The sequence below is a fragment of the Leishmania panamensis genome, assembly GCF_000755165.1.
Source record: "Leishmania panamensis strain MHOM/PA/94/PSC-1 chromosome 30 sequence".
NCBI lineage: Eukaryota > Euglenozoa > Kinetoplastea > Trypanosomatida > Trypanosomatidae > Leishmania > Leishmania panamensis.
The window spans coordinates 627967-646788 of record NC_025877.1 but is presented as its reverse complement, the minus strand read 5'-3'; the positions used below and the strand labels follow the sequence as shown (position 1 = coordinate 646788).

Below are 18822 nucleotides of genomic sequence, written 5' to 3'. Positions count from 1 at the left end.
GGTGCCGTTTTCAGGTCCTGACGTCGTGCCGGCGATGAGAGTAAGCTGCTTTGTGCCCATCTGGTTTAGCTTCTCCAGTAGCTCAAACGGGAAGCCACAAAGGCCAAAGCCGCCGAGAGCGATGACAGCACCATCTGTTATATCTCTCAGCGCCTCGGTGGCCGTCACGATAACGGGCCTGAAGCGAGACAGGCTGCGACGGAGCATGAGAAGCAGGAAATGAGAGGAACAAGAAGGGAGTGGTTGCCGGCTGCAAGTGAGGCGCTGAGGCGACTGTGTGGCGGAGTTGTGTGGTTGTGGGGGTTTGTAGACGTGGGATGATTGCGAAGCGTCTTACAAAATGCTTGGTGTAGTGATCTGCTGCGTAGCGTTCCTCAGAACGAATAGAGGTCATCAGCCAACAGGGCGGGTTCATTAAGCGTACGTGTGGATGGGTGAGAGGTGAGAAAGAGAGTCACATGAGCGTTAGTGTGAAGCCAGCTGCAGAGACCAAGCCGGTGGCTCGTGAGGATCATTTGATTGCTTCATCACTGCGCTGCCGTCTACTGCGTCACACGCCCATTGCGGACTAAGTCACCCCTACGTTGTCAATGTAGCTCAGTGCAATCCATTGCATTGCTGGCTATGCTGGCTGACCGGCACAGGGGACTAACGCGGGAAAGCAACCTTAACCTGAGAAGCATCGTCGATGAACATGTTTGGGTTGGCCATCACAACGCGTGACGTCAGACGACCCGAACACGCCATGTGCAAAATCGGAAATACCACCGCGCAAGAGGAAGAGAAGGAAGACGTGACGACGTACACGTGCACAATGAGCTCCAACAAGGCACGGCAGCAACTGGTACGCGCAGGGGGAACACCGCAGCGCCCCGTCGAGAACACACGGAAGGACTGAAGCACTCAAGGCTAAGCGACCAAACCAAACAAAACAAGAATGCCCCACCCCTTTCTCTCGCTCCGTTCGCGGAAAGCACGCACTTCGCTGGTGAACTCCAGCACAACCGCATGCGAACACACACACACACACAACCAGCTTGAGCAGCGTCCTTCGCGCTTGTCGAACGAATGAGAAAGCAGTTGCGATAAAGGAGGAAGGGGCACAGTCATGCAGGGGAAGCTACACATATCCGCAGCTGTGGTACCTTTCTTTCTCGGAGAACAGTAGTCTCGCAGGAGCCCCAGAGAAGACTTCTAAGAGAGGCCGCGCAGCCGCACTGCAATATATCTGCAATGCAGTGCCATTACTTACCAGAGCAAGACCCTACTTCATCGAACACAAAATTTGCTGGAATGCGAAACTAGCTCCCCGACTTGGCCTTCACCTCCTTCAGCATCATTCCGTCTGCCAGTTCTCTCAACGCGAAATAGTTGAGCCCTATTGGCGACATTGCAACGTCAAAGACAGTCAGCTTCGTATTGTTTTCATCCATCACGCTTGCCGCAGTGATCGGAGCCCGGCAGCAACGCAACTGCTTTGGCGAGCCGGCCCTATTCATGTGTATCGCAAAGTTGCTCGTTTTGCAGTTACTTTGAGCAAATTTTACACCTCTCCCCTTTGTGCTTTAGCGCTTGCTTGAGCTTCGACGTTTCTCTGGGACAATCAAGCAAGCGCTTATGGGAATAGCGCCCCTTTCCGCTGAAAGAGAGCGTAAAAGCGCCGACGAGTAAAAGCCACCGCGGAGATGTAAACTCGCACTCCACAAAGCGGATTGTCATACATACTCCCTGACAGCATACGCGTAGGGGAAGGGGGAGGAAGACATCTTACCTATCCAAAGAAAAACCGTACGCTGTGGTCTCCTCCGCAGCAAGAGACTCGGAGAAAGGGAAACAAACAAAGAGAAAGAGAGGGGAGGGAGGGAGGGAGGGAAGGAGATAGAGTCATCAGCGGCCAACTGAGCGTCCGAATAAGCAACGCATGTTACTTCTTCTGTGGTATCATCGATGTGGTGGCTGCGAGTCGATACGCGGCCTTCACCCGTTGCCTTGTTTTTCTTGTTTTTTCTTTCTTTTATCGGCCCTCCTTCTTACTGCAGTGGTGTTGTTCGATGGGCATTCGTACAGGAGAACGAAGGGTGAAGGAGTGTAGAGATGTGCAGCGGGGGGGGGGGGGGGGGGCAGAACACGCAACACGAGAAAACGTCATCAGAAAAGAAGCATAAATGAAGGGGAAAAAGAACGATTGCAATATGCGCGTCCTCTCCGGCAGCTAACAAAATGGGGGGAGAAAAGGGGAGAAGAAGAGACGCTCCGAGAGTGCATCAAGGTACGTGTGAAGATGTGTGTGTGTGCGCGCGCCCGCACGCGTTAAGGAATGAGCAGGAGGGAGGTGAAATGGCGGGTCACGAGGAAATCAAGGAAAGGAGGGAAAGGGGAGAGCCGTCGGCATCCCCATCATTATATTTCCCTCTTTTAGTGCTCGCCTCTCTCGTGCTTTCTCTTGGTCATTAAATGCGGAGAGCGGGAAAAAAAGAGAGTTTCGCTGAGGACACTGTCGTTGAGGCAATGACAACATGTTGGAGAACGTCGTTGCAATGTAGTGCGGTCGCTCGCCACCATGCACAGAGAAGAGAGAATGGGATAGCAGGAAACCACAGCAGCTGATGCTTTCGCCAGAGAGAGAGGGGTAAACCGTTTCTGGTTGTCCTGCGACTCCCGAAGATGAAGCCCCAGAATGAAAGTAGCCGGCAATGTTTCTAGGGAACCGCCGATACTTCTGCTGCTGTCTTTTTAGGGGCCTTGCAGAGCTCTACGTGCCGACGCTCCGTTCGCGGGTCTTGCGAATGGGCTTCGACTGAGCGGATTCAAGTAGCGCAGAGGTGTCCCCGCAGTGGTGAGAAGAAGTAACGCGCAACGAAGTGTCAACATGAGCCGACACACACACCCTCAGACACACACACAAACGCCTGAGTATGTACAGTGAAGCTGCAAGTGTGTCGTGCCACTTAGGGGTGAGGACAAGGGGAGAACATGTCATGGCACATGAGACAATGGCAATCTCTAAGAAAGAAAGGTACGCCGAGATCCAAATCTGTGCGGTCACCTCCCCTCCTCCTCCTACACGCGAGGTCGCGGAGGTGGGCAGTCTAATCCGCGCGTCCGACCAAAGAGCTCATCGCTGTTCAACTTACTCCCCAAGAGCCACGCAGGACGCGGGGCTGCAGCCGCTGCACGGGTCCACTCGCGCATCGCAGTGGCTGCGTCCTCCACCGCAAACTGCGGCGCGTCTGCGGCATGCGATCCGCTCCCGCTGCACCAATGCGCGTAGGCCGATGGAAGCAGACCTGACCCAGTTGTGTTCGTCGACCGCGAGAATGAGGCGCTAGATCGAACGGAAGATAGGCCCCGCAGTTGGTGGACCCTACTACCCTCCACCGCGCCCGCCTCGCTCCCCCCGAGTAGAACAGTCTGCAGGTCCTTCATGGGTGGAATACAGACATGGTGCGTGCGAGTGAGGCACACAACGCAGTAGTAAACGCCGCAGACAATCCGACCTGTCTGCTTGGAGGTGTACGCTACATTATGACAACGACGCTTGTGTCCGCAGCGAGTGCACGCAAAGGTGTCCTGAGCGGTTGCTAAGGTGTGCCCCGGGTGCATCTTGGTGAATGCCACACCTTTGACGACCAGCCCTTCGACGATGTGGCTGCAACGGCTCACATCTTGCTCCGTCTGCTCATCATACCCGCCTTGCCTCTTGAGGTGTCCGTCAACTTGCTTTTTAGTCGTCGACGGCAGTCCCTCCCCTCGATAGAAACAGAAAACGAGCACCTGCCGCGCCCACAGGCCCTTCAGGATCACCCAGCGGTGGTTGTCTATGCACCCGGCGACGCTGCTGCCGACGAACTCCGCACCGTTACCGTTGGCGTCTCCGTTGATGTACAGGCTCAGATGCATGAGGGCCGTGGCCTCGTCGATGTGTACGTCAAGGAAGGGCTGCGTGACCGCCACAGCCTCACTGCGGTGGCGTCTCTGGTTCGCAGAGCGATACACGTTTTCCTCTTCCCAGTCCTCCTCCCCTTCCCCATCCGGGTCAGAGGCGGCAATGTCATCCGCTCCGTGGGCGGCTGTTGCTGCTCCGTTGCTACCGTTGTCGCGGCTGCAAGAGCGCGTCGTGCTCGCCGGCGCAGAGGAGCCGTTTTCTCGCCGCAGAAGACGCAGCAAGACCTTCACGCGCTTTTCCAGTGTCCTGTGCTCCTCTTGAGCGGCGTCGATACTTGCCACGCTCGGCACCGTGTAGCGCCCATCGAAGATGAGTGACACTGACGATGCAGGAGAGGTCGTTGTGGACTCTTTGCCGCCACAACAGCGAGCGGCGTGGCGTCGCTGGCGCCAAAGGAGGGGTGACACGCGCCACACACTTGTCAGGTAACTTCTGCCCTGCTCAAAAAAGTGCCACAACTGCCATTGACACCACCTCATGTACTCCTGCTGAACACGGTAGGCGCTCAGACCCCCAGGTGTAGTCGATGGGATGGAGTGCCGCCTCGCTCGGCCTCTCTGCCCAGGATTAGTGGCTTTTTGATGCGGATCTGCGTGCGAGCGCTCCTCCGCAACGTCGTGCTCTCGCAAAGCGGCGGCAGAACTAGTGCCGTTACAGACCTTGGGGCGTGTGAGTAATGACAACCTGTAGCGTCCCTTGGCACATGTTCGCCGCCACAGCCGCTCGTACTTAAGGGGAGCCATCGAGTACGTCAGTAGCGCGTGCCACACAGAGTTGGAGGGGTGCAACATCAGCCCCGCGCCCTCGGCCCACTGACGCACGCGCTTACCAATCATCGAGATTCCGATGCTCGACTCGCCGGCAAGACGCTCAAAAACAGTTGCACTGCCGCTTCTGTAGACCGTCGCTGTTGTAGTCACCGTGGAGGCCGCTGCAGTGCCAGCACTGGGCCCGGTGCGCAGCGATGGGGAGTTTGTCGCTTGCGGTTGCCAGTATGCCCTGGCGTTCAGGGATGATGATTCGACGGCATTACAACCAGGCCCTAGCGGCGGCATCGGCGCTGCATCTGAGTCAGTCTGCTCCTCCGCAGAAGGCGATGCCGTTTGAAAGCGGTAGTAGTACGGATTGGTGTGTAATGCAGAGGTGATGACCAGGGATGAGGTAGACTGCGGCGGCTCACTGACCTTCGCCTGTGCAAAAGTTGACACCGTCTTGGCGACTGAAGAGACGCTGTTGCTGGTGGCGGGGATGGGGGAGATGTATCCCTCATAGTCGAGTGGTGCCTGCGGTCCTGGGCCCGGATCAGCTACGCCGTAATACTGTTGCCACACGGTGGCAGCAGTGCACTCTGTGCCAGGTCCCCTGCTGGAAAGAGACATGCGCTTGCCAGGAACCTGACGTTGTCTAAGCGCGCCAGCAAACATGCGTTTCCGCTCTTCTGGCTGGCGTGGCACGATTGATCGTGCACTATCACGCACCAAACGGTGTGGTGGGCGTGCGCGCAGCGGCGGAGTCGTTGGCGGCGGCTGTGGACGCTGCGACGCAGGAGCAAGATCTGTAGCAGTGCTGCTGCGCGCCGGCCTGTACCCGAACACCTGCTCATGGGCGATATCAACGTGATCTCCCTGCAGCCCACGCATGATGGTCGTGCACACTCGCTCAGCTCAGTCAGAAAGACCGCGATAGAGTCGAAGGGGTGTGGGTAGCACCAAGGAAGCCAGAGGAGGACCAAACACTGAGTAAAAGTAAGACCACAGCGCCGTGCGGGAAGGATGAACGAGTAAGCAGGAAAAGGCGAGGCTGCCAGCAGCGCTGCTTGGGCGTGCTCTGGCGTTACAGGCAAGCAACCAAAAGGAAGGGGAACAAGACCAGAGAGGCAAGATGAGGAGCATCCTCAGATAAACAGATAGCATCCCATATGCTCACAAGCTTGTGAGCGTCCGGAGTTATGCGTGCCTCGTGTGTTCATGAAGACGTCGGTGCATGAGTGCCATACCGCTTCTGCCTCCTCCATACTCCAGTCACTTCCAAACCATCTTGTGGCCTTCACCAATCTCCAACACGGACCATACTTCCAACGGAGACGTTAAGTAGGTAGTGCGCTGCGTCTTCACGACGATCGTCTCACCTTTCTCGTTTCCTTTTTGGTTCGCTCCGCACCTTTCGCCTCAGTCCATTACGCATGACAGGAGAGGTACACGTCTTTCCTTGATCGGTAGGGGGGAGCAGCAAGAGAGACGCCGCGTCGAACAGACCGCACCGACAGTCTCATGGAGGGCGCCTTGTGCCGAATAAAGAAGGGGGAGGAGGGGGGGAGAGGGGGGGGTGAAGGCGAAGGCGGAGGGGGTGGGAGAAGAGATGAAAGGGAGGAAGAACAGAGCGAAAGACACGAAATCGACCAGGAACACAAACTCCTCTTGGCCCTCTAGAGAAGGAGAGAGACAGAGAGAGCCACGCCTCCAACACGCACATACGGGACTCGTCTCTCCGCCCTCTCTCCCTCTCTCTAGGCGTCGCTCCGACAGGTGTCCCAGAGAGACACGCCAAAGTATGAAAAGCAGAGGGGGGGAGAAAAAACAGGAAACCGACAAAAAAGACACGAAGGCAAAGAGGTGGACATCCAACGCACGGGCGCAGTGGCTGCCCACACTCACGCTCACGCTCACACACACACACACACCGCACTCCATCCGCCGTCGCAGCATTGGGCCTCTCTTGTCCTTTCCTCTGACCGCCCCGGCAGCTCTCTTCTTGCCTTCTATGAGTTCAATCCGTCCCGGTTAAACGGAAGAATACACGACTCGATGGGCTATCGCGACCCGATGTGGGCGGAGTCGCACCACCTCGCGTAGGCCAGCCATCGAGGATGGCGGTGATCAGTGCCACAACGGCCGACGCGGTGCAGCGAGCACGCAGCTGCTGCAGCTCCGCTTTTGCCTGTGGATCGCTGACTTGGCCGTCAGCACGACGCCGCATAATGTTCGTCACCTCCTCCAGCTCTGGCGGCAGCGTCAAGCCAGGCAGGCGCAGTGATACTTCACCGGCGCAGATGCCATGAATAGTGTCGTGGTACTTGCGCAGATGCACGAAGCGCGGCACACTCGCGTCAAAGGAGACAAAGTTGCCCTGCAGCGTCCGCTCCAGCGCTCTGTCGATCGATGCAGTCACCAGACTGCCCATCTCTGGGTCTACGGAGAGGCCGTTCTGCTGCAGCGCCAGCCCCCACCGAGGCGATACCATGGCTGGAACACCGAGCTTCTGCTGGAACACCACATTGCCACGCACATCTATGAGGCTCAGGTTGACCTGGTGGAAACGGGTGGCCAGCATCTTGGCCACAAAGTCAGACAGGCCCGTGTTACCGCCGACGCCGTCCACGTCGCACACAATGCGGAGATGCGGATGACACAGGATGCGCGCCTGGACATCGTTGCCCACTGCCTGGAGTGAGATGTCCATGTATGGAATCGCCGCTGCCACGTCGCCGGGGACCAGCTGCTGTTCCGGCATCGAAACGGGTGCCGCCGCAGCTGCTGCGCCTACTCCGCGCAACGGCTCCTCAGCGAACGACTCGGGTGGTACCTTTGTAGCTGTCGGTGCAGTGGCGTCGCTGCGTTCGGTGGGCGGTGGTGCTTCCACAGCAGCAGAGGTCGACTCCGCTGCGGGCCGAACACCGAGCACCGTGATCGTCCTCTCCGCCTTAATGTCCCCTGTTGTTGGGTCGCGTGCTGTGATACGGATGAAGAAGGATCTGTGCTCACCCTCGAGGATGCCTTGCGCAGGTATACGGCCGCGCTGCTGCAGGACCTGTGGTGCCTGGTAGTCTACAGTACCAAACAGTTGGTACTGCGGTTGAGCTGTGTAGATGTTGTCCAGGTAGCCCGGTCCACAGGTGAAGAAGAGCTCCTCCGGGGATTCCTGGGCCGCTGCTGCGGCTTTAGTGCTGGCGGCCTGCGCCGCGGCAGCGCTGCGTAGGCAGCTTGTGAGGAGTGTAAGCATGTGGCGTCCCTGTGCAGAAAGCGATGTCGTCGACATGCTCTCAAGCTCGTCGGCGACCAGCGGTGCGCTCACCTTGTGGTGCAGCAGGCAGTCCACAAGACGGCTCACCAGGGAGGTATCCGCCTTGGCGTCGGCCGAGGCGCCAGCCTGCATAGGTGACCCTGCCGAGTCCGTCACGCTGGTAGAGCTCGCAGCGCCCCACATCCCCATCTGCACTTGGCACGCCGATGCGGCGCGGTGCGTCAACATATTGGTAGCTGTCAGTACAGCCGACTTGCCGGGCGTCAACGCCACCGAGCCGAAGGCCGGAATCTGACGCACAGGATCGTTGCCGACAGCAGCAGTAACCGAACAGCCGGAGCACTGCACCGCCTCCAAGCCGTTACGAGAGACGGTGAAGGAGATGACAGGTGGTTGGCGGGTGAGCTGATCACGCATAAAATTTACTATTGACATGCCAGAAATCGACGAGGGGTGAATGTTCTGCACGAGGCGTCGCTGCTCCTCGGGGTTCGAGGTTTGAAGCACCTCACACAGCTCCTTCACCCAGCTCTCTGGCTGGGCCTGTGCCTGCACTTGCGGGTGCTGCAACGCCACTACAGGGAGGGGGGCCGGCTCAAACTTCGGTGCCACGTGCAGCACGGCCTTCGAGACGGAGCCGTCTGCGTTTGGCTGCTCCACAGCCACCTGTTCGGCCACAACGCGCGGCAGGGTAGCCGCGACCGAAGGATCCGCCTGCGGCACGCCACCGACTGTGAGTTTGCTACCCGGATTCGTGCATACGGCAAGTCCACCCGTGGCATCATCAGTTAGATACAGACAGACGGCTGCAGGCTCCAGTGCCGGCACATGCGATCGCTGCCGCAGCACCACCCGCCCCTCTGCGTTGGTGACGACGATCTGCACTGTCTGAGCTCGGCGGTGACTCAGCGGCAGTGTGGCGACACCGACACCAAATGCGGAACTGCTGTCTTCCCCGGTCAGTTGCAGGCTGAAGCCCAGCGCGGTTGCGACAAAACTCGGCATCGATGCGGCGCAGGATTCAGCAAGGCTGAACGCCCCCACGTTAGGGATGAGAGGTGGATTAATACGCGTCTCCAATTCCGGCACGTCCACTGCGACCAATGGTCCCGCTATGGCCATTTCCGGCGCCTTCTCAGTAAGTTTGTCACTGGTTGCTGGTAGAAATGGTGGAGCAGCAGCGATGTAGGAAAAGGGAGGAGACGGTGCACTCTCAACCGGGAGATTTGCAACCAGAGCGCACTCCTTCGCCTGGATGGGAATGCAGAACCACCCCGCCGTTGGCCACAGCCGAAGGCCGTCCGCAACAATGTACACCGCATCTGGGCTGCAGTTCTCCGGTGCCCGCACACGCAGCACACTCGCGCCCTCACTTCCATTGAAGGTGAGTCGGCAGTAGTGCTTCGTCGGATTGCCACTGACCTTCACAGCAGCCACGAGGTTATAGTAGTGACCATCGCTGGGCACCATAAAGGCAGACGCTTGATGGAGCGACACCGGTCGTGGGATGCCGCCGTCAATGCCCAGCTCGCACTCTAACTCCACCCCCTTTGGCGTCTTCACCTGCTCGATTACCAAATTGGATCCGCTAATGCGCATCGCAATGGACGTCGGGGTTCTCTTTGTGACGCCAGTATGCCCGTGGTTGATGCAGTCGGCCAAACGGTGCTCCCCACGAAAGGGGTAGGCCGCATCGTTCATCTTGCAGCCGATGGGCAGCAGCTTCTGGTTGGCGTGTGGCATGGCCACTAGCGAAAGTAGTATAAGAAGAATGGTAAAAAAAAAAAACGAATGCGTGGACACGCTCAGACCGAAAGGAAGCACGATACTCAGCAGGGGGCGAAGCGGACGCGCTTCAGTCTATCAAGGGTGTGGGGTTTACAGTCTTGTACGGGTGAAAGGCGTACACGTGTGGACGTCAGGGTGCTTCTATGAAGGTGCGTATCCTCTATAGGGTAATGCAGCCGCGCTCGATCGGAGCAGCAGCAGCCACCACGAGAAAGGGGGGAAACAACGGGAAAAAAGGGATGCGGTTTCAACGAAGGGAGGAGATGCGGACGAGTCGCCTTGAGGGCGTCCAGCGGTAAACACAAAGAATGTGTGTGTGTGTTATGTGTTCTTGGTAGCTTGTGGGAGCGTGTAATCCATATTCTCCCCACCACCACCACCAAGACGGTTCCTTGATAGCGCTAATGTCTCCCACTGGGTTGGTGCTACAGAGGCTAACATACCAGGAAGACACCCCTCAAGGGGAGCGGGAAACAGAAAGCCAAGGGGGGGAGCAGAGAAGTATCAGCGTAGCAGGGCGGCAATGGGAACGCAGAGGGGAGAGGGCAGAGAGGAGGACGCCCTTGGTACGTATTAGAACGTAGTCGCAGTACTGCGCGTAAAGCGGTTGAGACAAAGACATAGCGGCAGAGAGTTATCCACTGAAATGCATGTCTGTTGGCTGAGAAACGAATATGCTGAGGACGCCCGAGAGCTTTCTCCGCTGTTGCACTAAGCGTGGAAGAAGAGGGGGTGGGGGGTCCATGTACAAGCACAGCGCCGCGCGCTCGAATGGTAGAGACATCTGCGCATCAGTGTGTCTGGGTGCGGCATTACTTGTTCGTTCTGAGCGTGCACAGAGTCCCAAGCGAGGCAGCTAGAGCGGTGCCACCGTACAGGATGTGCACATGTACGACGCACACGCCAGAGCTTTTTTCTGGGACCCCCCCTATGGGGATAACGGCCTCTTTTTCCGTGTCATTGTTTCATTGAAGCCTTTTTCTCCTTAAGCGTTACGCTACACATCAGGATGAGCCCTGCTTCGCGCCTCTCGCGCAACCCTGGGCGTCCATCGCTTCAGCCGAAGTGCACAGACTCACCCACCCACCTACACACACGCACGCACACACACACACACACACAGCGAAGAGAAACAAAAAAAAGGAGATGCAAAGCAGCAGCTGAAGCACAAATCCAGTCTTTGCGCAGTGCGTGCTCACACCCCTCATAGGAGAGGGGAGAGAGAGAGGCGGCATCTCAGATGAAATGTAGAGCGCTACGAGAGTGGGGGCCTGTGTTCTTTCGTCGCTGGGGAGAGATGGCACCGCAGCACGAAAAGAGAAGAAGGGCCGAGATATTGAAAACGTCTTTGCTAGGGTTACACATGCGGTGCTCACGATCCGCTAGCGTTTCACCTTACAGGCCGCGCTCGACCCTTAGCACCTCTACCCGCTCACAAATCTCATCCACCGTGGCGGCCATCTGCTCCAGCGTGTCGTTCTCACGCACCAGAATAATTTCATCCCGGTAGGAGTCGCGCGCTTCTTCCTCACAGATGCATTGAATCTCCGCCTCCATGTTCTCCGTCCGCTTCGCCTCACTGTACTTCCGCTTGGTCAAGCGCTCAAATAGAACCTCTGTGGATGTGTGTAGCACCACCACGATGTGGAACCAGCGCTCGGGGAACAGCTCGCTGGAGTGATAATCGACGACGTGATTGCCTTCCCTCACCATGATGGGCTCCATAAAATCGAGGAGACGATCCTCGTCCTTCTCCTGAATGATGTGCGTGTCGAGTTCCTTGTCGTACTCGGTGTAGAAGTGGTTTTGTTGGATGAGTTTGCCCACTTCCACATGCTGAAAGCCGCCCAGCTCCGCGGCAAGCATCTCCGCCATGGAAGTCTTCCCCGTACCGGGGGTGCCGGTGATGAGGATGTTTATGCCTTTTGGCTGTTCCATGGCCCTGGCTAGGACAGTGTTGGCAATTTGGTGACTAACAACACATAAGACAAAAAAAAGGATCTGAACAGCTCAGCTACGCAATGAGTGACTTGTGCGCGTCTGCTTGCCGAAGTATTTTCGTGGAGACTCCACGACGAGCGGTCACTGTGGAGGTCATATGGAAGCACACAAGTGTAGCGAGGTCGAGGGAAGGAAGGCGGTATGGGAAGGGGGGGTCAGGGAAGCGAATGAGGGCCAATGAAAATGAGAAAGACGTAGGTGCACCACACAGAACATGTCACATATTGATCCCCCAGCTCCAACACCGAGCTGCAGTACACAGGGAGAAAAGATACACACACAAGCCGGTATCCCAGCTATCACCGCCTTCCATGGACTGAAAGGGGAAAAAGAAGCGAGGTTGACGAATAAGGCTTAATACAGTGACAAGGGAGAGGACACGAGACTAAAAGCAGCTGGAACAGCTGAGAACAAAATGTACACGCACACGCCACTCGGCAGCGCACAGGAATGCCCGCTCCAGCAAATCCTGTGCGCCCATTTGATCGATCGGCACCGCTCTCCACCAAAGAGCGACACATCCACAGCCGGATGACGGCGAAAAACGACTCTGCCGCACGCCTGCTCCCTGATGTGGTCTACCGGGTGGCCACGTGCAGGAACGCCAAGGCGCACTAAAACAAATCCCAGCGTGACGGTGGGCGCGACGGACCCCACGCCGTCTCCACTAGCATCTGCTCGCGGCGACGCTGATCGGCTTGATAGTGCTCAAATTCGTGCTCGATGTTGCCTTCATGTGCACTTTCATGGTCTAGAGCAGCACCGCGGTGCCTCTCCCACATGTTAAGCGACACACACTTGAGCTTCTTCATCTTCTTCCGACCAAGTCGATGGCCAAGCATGGCGGCGTGCTCGCGGAAGCGCTGTCGCTCGACGGCTTGGTGACACACAGTGCACCACATTTGGTCAGGTGGCAGCAGCTCCGCGGCAAGCTGCGATGGCCGCAGCTGTCGGCCAATATACTTTTTCATTCTAGAGCGCTGTTGTCCTCCACTGCCTGCTGTGGATGCACGGTCTCCCTCCCTATATATCGACCCCTATACCAATCTCCCGGTGCCTGTTCAAAGACGGTGCAGCTGGCTGATAGCCGCACACCACAAGAGAGTACGAGAGAAGATAGACGGGTGATGGCAGCGGCAAATCGGCGCTAGCATTAAAAGGTAAGCACTCGTGGAAACAAACGGAGGCGAGGAAGAGAGAGCAATAAAGAGAGAGAGAGTACAGCAGCCTTACGACGTCGACGGCGAACCTATCGGTTCTCCCGCGGCAGACGAGTGCATCTGCAATGCGCCCTTGCGCGCCTCCTCGCACTGGTGCCACGGGTGGTCTACGCGAGTCACTCGATATCTTTCCACGCCCAGTCACAGTCCGCTTTTCTCACTACTTGGCTAAGCTGCACACACAACCCCACACGCGCTGCGTAGGTGGCGGTATACGATGTCCGCTCTTAAACCAATTCGTTTCGTCAGCGCATGGTAGCTCAACAGTAGTGCTCCTCCCAACCTGGAAAACGAAATATTTCACCTTCCGCACCGTGCCCACTCTCTCTGCCATACAACAGGAGGTCACACCACCACCCCAGCACCCGACCCTGGCACCACCACAGGTGGTGAGGCAGTGGCAGGGATAGAGGGGCTACTCGGCCTCCCCACACGGAGCGGGGACGCTGGTGCCCGAGATACCACCCGCTGAGGTGTACCTCGCTGTCACCGGGACGAGGAAATGGAAAGTAAAGAAAACAAAATGAAGCGCCAGCGTCTGTTTCGCCCACGACAACTTTTAGTCACTCCCCCAAAAATGCGGAGGTCACCATGGCCACACTTACGTGTGGATGGCGTCGCTTACGCTACCGTTGCCGCTGCTTGTGCTGCCGCACATATCACTCTCCGGAGAAGAACTGCTGTGTCTGGTGTAGAGAGGAATCTCCTGCTGTGTCACCAGCATGTGGCAGTCTGCGTCACTCGCTGCACCACCGCTGCCCTCGTCGCCGAACCGCATCCACATCTCCTGGTCTGATGTAGAGAGCGACAACGAGGGACGGTGCTGTGTGTGCTTCAGGTGGTGCGCAGGAGTCGTCATCGTCACCGCTTCTTCTGTCGACGCCGCAACGGCAGTTGGAGAGGCACTTTGCCGATAAGATGACTGCGACGCGTGGCGCAACACGATGTTTTCAGAGTGCTGTGTCGGGCTCCCGTCGTGAGAGTGACGAGTGGAGGGGTGCTGAGAGATGTAGCCCCATCCGTCGTTGCGCTCAAGGTCATCGCAGGCGTCGCTGTTGGGCAGCGCGTACGACGCAATGTAGCCGCCATAGCCGTAATGGCCAGGCGTGTGCTCAGAAGCATCGGAGGCATCATCGAGATGGAGCTCTGCAGTGTGTCGCAAGGGGGGCCCCATAGAAGATGATCTTGTCTGGGTCGCGTCGGCGGTGGCCACGTTGAGCACCATGCGGCTCAGCTCCTCTGGCGATAAGATGATTGGGGAACGTGTGCGCGCGGGTCGGGTAGCGACGATAGTTGACGGCGTTGAGACGAAGCTGTCGATGATGCTGGCGTCGTCGCTGCCGTCTGAAGAAATAGAGGAGGAGCACAGCGTGGTAACTTGCGCGCCCTCGACCCTCGCCACCGCCAACGGACGGGAATCGCAAGAATGCAGTGCAATCACCTCCCGCGTGCGCGATCGCTTCCGCTCGGTAGAACTGCCATCATCGCCGTAAAGCGCCGCTGCTCTATCGGCACTTTTGTCATTCCATCGATCGAGCGATCGCTGCACCGCAGCCAGCGACGCTCCTTGGCTTGAATGCTCACTGCTGGTCTGGGTGGCGAGAGGGTTCAGACCGCGGATGTGGCTGCGGAGTTCGTGCTCCGAGGTACCGCTGCGTGATGCCAGCGGTGTGGAGCAAGGCGCGATAGGTGTCGTCTTCTCGTCCAGCTGCACTAGCGCAGCCGCATAGCTCGACCTATGCGAGTGAGGAGACGGCAAAGACCTTGCCAGCGAAGGCAGATCGGGTGACAACGCACTCTGTAGGAGAGCCGGTAGTGCCACTTGCACTTCTCTGCTTGAGTTTACTGCACCGTCTTGACGCACAGACGGTGTTGCCTCATCAGAGAGCGTCGACGGGGAGTCACTTCGCGCACGACTGCTGCTGTTCATGCTGCTGCTGGGCGGGGCGGAGGGGATTCCGCTATCAGTGCTTGACATCACCGAGGGGAGAACAGAGGCTGAAGGCGCAGGGGAGACACTCATATCAGACATGAGCGATTTATCGGTAGCCTCGTTCGTGCCTTGCTCTGCCACATCTCTGCTGTGCGCCTCGCCCGAGGGGGCATCCAACGCCACTGCCTCGTCGTCATCGCTGTCGCTGCTCTTCCTCGATAATTCGCACGGCCCCATACCGCCTGTCACCTCGCCGGCGCTCGTCACGTCCCCGTCATCACCGCTTCCAAGTGCAGTCACCTTGTCAACCTCAAGAGATGTGCTACGGTCTAGCGACTGAGAATGCGCTGCGGTGGAGGAAAGGGAAACCGCAAAAACCAACCGCTGCGTGGGTCGCTCGTTCCTCGTAGTCGTCGCTGCTTCGCTAGACACAGCTACCGGTGATGTCGAAGGTGAGCGGGAAAGCCGTGTGCTCGTCCGGTACATTAAAGGCGTTGCGCCGAAACCTTTGTCACCGGGCATTCTAACCGCGCCGGAACCGCGGGCGACCGGTGTGCTCCACACCAGAGAACTGCGTCGCTCTCGCCGCTGACTGCCGCTGCTTCCATCGCCAGTGCCCCCGTTGCCTGCGAAATCAACACCCATGACCGTCTCCTCGTCCTCGTAGATAAACACATCGTTCATGTCGCACAAGGAGTCGCGCATCCCCTCGAGTTTTTCCTCCACAGGCGACAGCGGCGCCGTCTCTGCCTCCACATTGAGGAGGGGGAGAAAAGTTGGAGAGCCGCTCTGGTCACTAGGAACCTTCCCAGCTCGGCTTCCATATTGCTCTTGGACATCAACACTCGTTTCCGTGCTTGTGTGAGGTTCCATTCTTGCTGAATTGCCCGTGAACCCTACACTATCAGATGGCCCTGGTATCACAGCGCGTAGGGCATCCTCCTGGAGGAGCGGTATGGGGAGAGAGCTGCTGTTCTCTGTCGAAGACAACACCAAAGACGAAGCAGCACCGGATGAAGCAGTCGACAGTCGCGTAGAGGAGTATAACGGCGTCTGACTGGAGCCTAAACTCGCCGGGAAGGTTAGCCGTAGTTCTGACTCGCTGGGAAGCTCGCTCATCGAGATAAGCGTACGCTTCTCTGCCCAGCCAGAGGCATCGGCGCCATCGTAGTAGTAATGATCAGCATGGTAGTGTGCGCGAAGGCCGACAAGATGGTTGAAGAGGTCGGATGCAGTCTCTGCTCGTGGCCCACTGGCTCTGCGCCTGGTGGATGCAGAAGACGCCTGTTGCGGCGCCTCCAACAGCGATCGAGGGGCTAGTCGCTGCGTGACTTCATCCTCCTGCTTACTGTGCGCAGTCGGCGGAGCGCTACATTCAGCCTCGAGTCCCACAATCTGTGCAGCTAGCAGCGTTGCTGCACTCTCGCAAGGGAGCACTGCCGCCCCTGACATAGGATCAAGGAGGCGCTTGACGTGAACACCGCGCTGCAAGCGCAAACGGTCGATGATGACCTCGTGCAGGGTCGGTGGGTTCAGTGGTGTCTTGGATGCGTCATCCTTGCCGGCCGACGTCGGTGGTGGTAAGCCCATGCGAAGAGTGTGGTGGTGTGCTCGCACTGTAAAGACAGCCAGAGACTGCGGCGCTGACGTTGTGGCTGCTGGCTCCGGGGATTGAGCAAGACTCAGCATGAGGTTCTTTGCCCGTTCAGCTGCAGGAAGCATCGTTAGACTGAAAAAGGCTGCGTAACACGCCCCTCCCTCCACTGCACCTCCTGTGCTGTCACTCTCTGCATCTACGGCACCAGCCGACTCGGCCTCGGCAGACGTGAGAAATACATCCATTGAATCGTGCTGCTGCAGCATCCACTCTTCCACGGTCCGCATGGGTGCATGACTCGCTGGAGGCAGAATGGATACCGGTGGCAATGGCGTCTGCAGAGTCGCATCACTGCTACGAATCCCCATGCGTTGCAGCTGGTTAATGCGAATCCAGGGTGCGTTAGGGGTTCCGTCAGATGCAACTGGAGGCAGTCCAGGTGGGGCGCTTCGAACAGTGGAGACTTTGCGTGAAACCGCCGCCGCTTCTGCGACCACGGAAGAAGAGCAGCTAGCACAGCAGAGGAACTGCACCCTGTCGGAGAGGCACGACGGCGGCCCTTCGCAAGTGTTTCCGTTCTGCCCCTCGTTGGCGCGCGAGAGCAGTGGCACGTCCTTTGGGGCGCACGACTCGCCAGCAGCCGGCGACAGGGACACGTGCGACGGTGTGAGCCGGTGTTCCTCTACAAAGGACCGTGTGCGAGCAGCCGGCACATGCAGAACACAGTAGTTCGATAAACGCGCCTCCAGCCCGATACGAAGCTGGTGAAGCGTCACGCTCGTTGCCTCGCTGTCCAGTGACTGCTGAGGCGACGAGGCAATGGACGCCAAGGGGAGCAGCACATCACCGCGGTAGTCGGCCGCGCGGCTGCGAAGCAAAGGCTGCTTGGCCACAAACCTCCCGTCTGCCTGCGATGTACGATACGCTTGGTAGACGTTGGTGTCAGAGAGCGGTGTGCATTGAAAGAGCGAGATGCGGACGCACTGATGCGAGACAGTCATGGGGCCGGTGTTAGGGGACGGTACGTCTGATAAGTAAGCAGAGGAGTGGTTGACAGCACCGTGTTTCGGTTGCTGTTCTTCTCGTTTTATCGCTCGCGTGCGAGTGGAGTGCGCCGTACCTCTCCACTTGAAGGGGCTGCTGGAGGTTGGGAATGGCGGTTGCCGCAACGATGGCTCAAGCTTCTATTCCTCTTGAGTCTCTACGGGGTGTGTCTGTACGTGTCGGTGTGTCCTCTCGCCTGCATTTGGGTTGTCCTCACCCGCGGGCACAACACGGACGCGTCTGTCAGAGGCTTGCGCACCACTGACTGACCTTCTATGATCGACTTTACCACACTACCGTGTACGAACACTGTGCATTGGGGGTCTGGGGGTGACTTACAAGGGAAAAAAGAAGGATGATAATAGGCGAGGGAATTCGCCAGAAGAAGCCAAGGCGCAGATCGCTGACGAGGCCAGTCCTCCATTCCTGTATGGAATCGCGTGTGCCGCGTTGCAGCTCCACGTGTCGAGCGCCTCTGTTTTGGTAGTGCAGCGAATAATGCACATCGACTCTCAGGCTACAGAAAAGGGACCGCGCCGCTTCATTCGAGAACCGCAGGGAAGCCGCACGATGTTTGGCGACAGTCACCACGGCTGCCCCTCTACATGCCGTCATCTTGGAAATAACGTGGGCGCAGCTGCTCCTGACAGGAGATCGCGAAGACGCAGAGCGAGAGAGAGAGAGAGAGACGGACGCGGCGCACGCACAGCAACGGCGACTAGACCAGCTTTCGCTCACAGTTCGAGTAATAGACGAACCAAAGCCTCCGTCGTGGCCTTTCTTGTCCCTTCGTGTTGTTCTTCCTCTTTCACGGATGTCTGTGCCATCACGGCTACTGTACGAGCAACGGAGGCAAAGAGAGAGAGAAGAGTAAAGTAACCACGACTGAGGGACTATGCGCGGCAGCACCCCATACCATTTTGCATTCCCTCACTCGCTCATCAATCTAGTCAAAAAAAAAAGTAAACTGCGCTCGAGGGCGGAGGGGAGGTATACAGCCACACATATGCAAGAGAGATACCGACTGGTTTGCGTCATCTTGCTGTCGATGTGCAACCGCATCTCTCACTACTCCAGGAAGTGCTCAACGGCAACACCAACACTGACACATGGGGGGAGGGGGGGGGCGTCGATAGCATAGTAAAAACATCGAGAACGACAGCGGAGCTGCAGGATGCACCCGACCGCTACACTAAAAGTAGACGGCAACACCCCCCGCGCACGCATCGAGACACGCATCCATCCAGTCGCATGCCAGTGCGGAGGCCAACCG

General features: G+C 57.9%; 5 protein-coding genes across 5 annotated transcripts, besides 1 other annotated feature; all 5 read right to left on the bottom strand.

The window, feature by feature from the left end:
* Positions 1 to 3060: 3060 nt before the first annotated feature.
* LPMP_301870 (hypothetical protein) lies at positions 3061 to 5001 on the bottom strand (the record flags this gene model as incomplete). The annotated part of the gene is made up of 1 exon (XM_010702910.1): positions 3061 to 5001. The coding sequence occupies one exon, from the start codon at positions 4999 to 5001 to the stop codon at positions 3061 to 3063; it is 1941 nt and encodes a 646-aa protein (XP_010701212.1).
* A 1711-nt stretch (positions 5002 to 6712) lies between these two features.
* On the bottom strand, positions 6713 to 9709 carry LPMP_301860 (hypothetical protein; the record flags this gene model as incomplete). Its single annotated transcript, XM_010702909.1, has 1 exon — positions 6713 to 9709. The coding sequence occupies one exon, from the start codon at positions 9707 to 9709 to the stop codon at positions 6713 to 6715; it is 2997 nt and encodes a 998-aa protein (XP_010701211.1).
* A 1440-nt stretch (positions 9710 to 11149) lies between these two features.
* On the bottom strand, positions 11150 to 11692 carry LPMP_301850 (adenylate kinase, putative; the record flags this gene model as incomplete). The annotated part of the gene is made up of 1 exon (XM_010702908.1): positions 11150 to 11692. One exon carries the CDS (start codon positions 11690 to 11692, stop codon positions 11150 to 11152), a length of 543 nt encoding a protein of 180 aa, XP_010701210.1.
* A 677-nt stretch (positions 11693 to 12369) lies between these two features.
* On the bottom strand, positions 12370 to 12726 carry LPMP_301840 (hypothetical protein; the record flags this gene model as incomplete). Its single annotated transcript, XM_010702907.1, has 1 exon — positions 12370 to 12726. The coding sequence occupies one exon, from the start codon at positions 12724 to 12726 to the stop codon at positions 12370 to 12372; it is 357 nt and encodes a 118-aa protein (XP_010701209.1).
* Positions 12727 to 13336: 610 nt separating this feature from the next.
* Positions 13337 to 13464: a repeat region.
* A 112-nt stretch (positions 13465 to 13576) lies between these two features.
* LPMP_301830 (hypothetical protein) lies at positions 13577 to 17506 on the bottom strand (the record flags this gene model as incomplete). Its single annotated transcript, XM_010702906.1, has 1 exon — positions 13577 to 17506. One exon carries the CDS (start codon positions 17504 to 17506, stop codon positions 13577 to 13579), a length of 3930 nt encoding a protein of 1309 aa, XP_010701208.1.
* Between the last annotated feature and the right edge of the window lie 1316 nt (positions 17507 to 18822).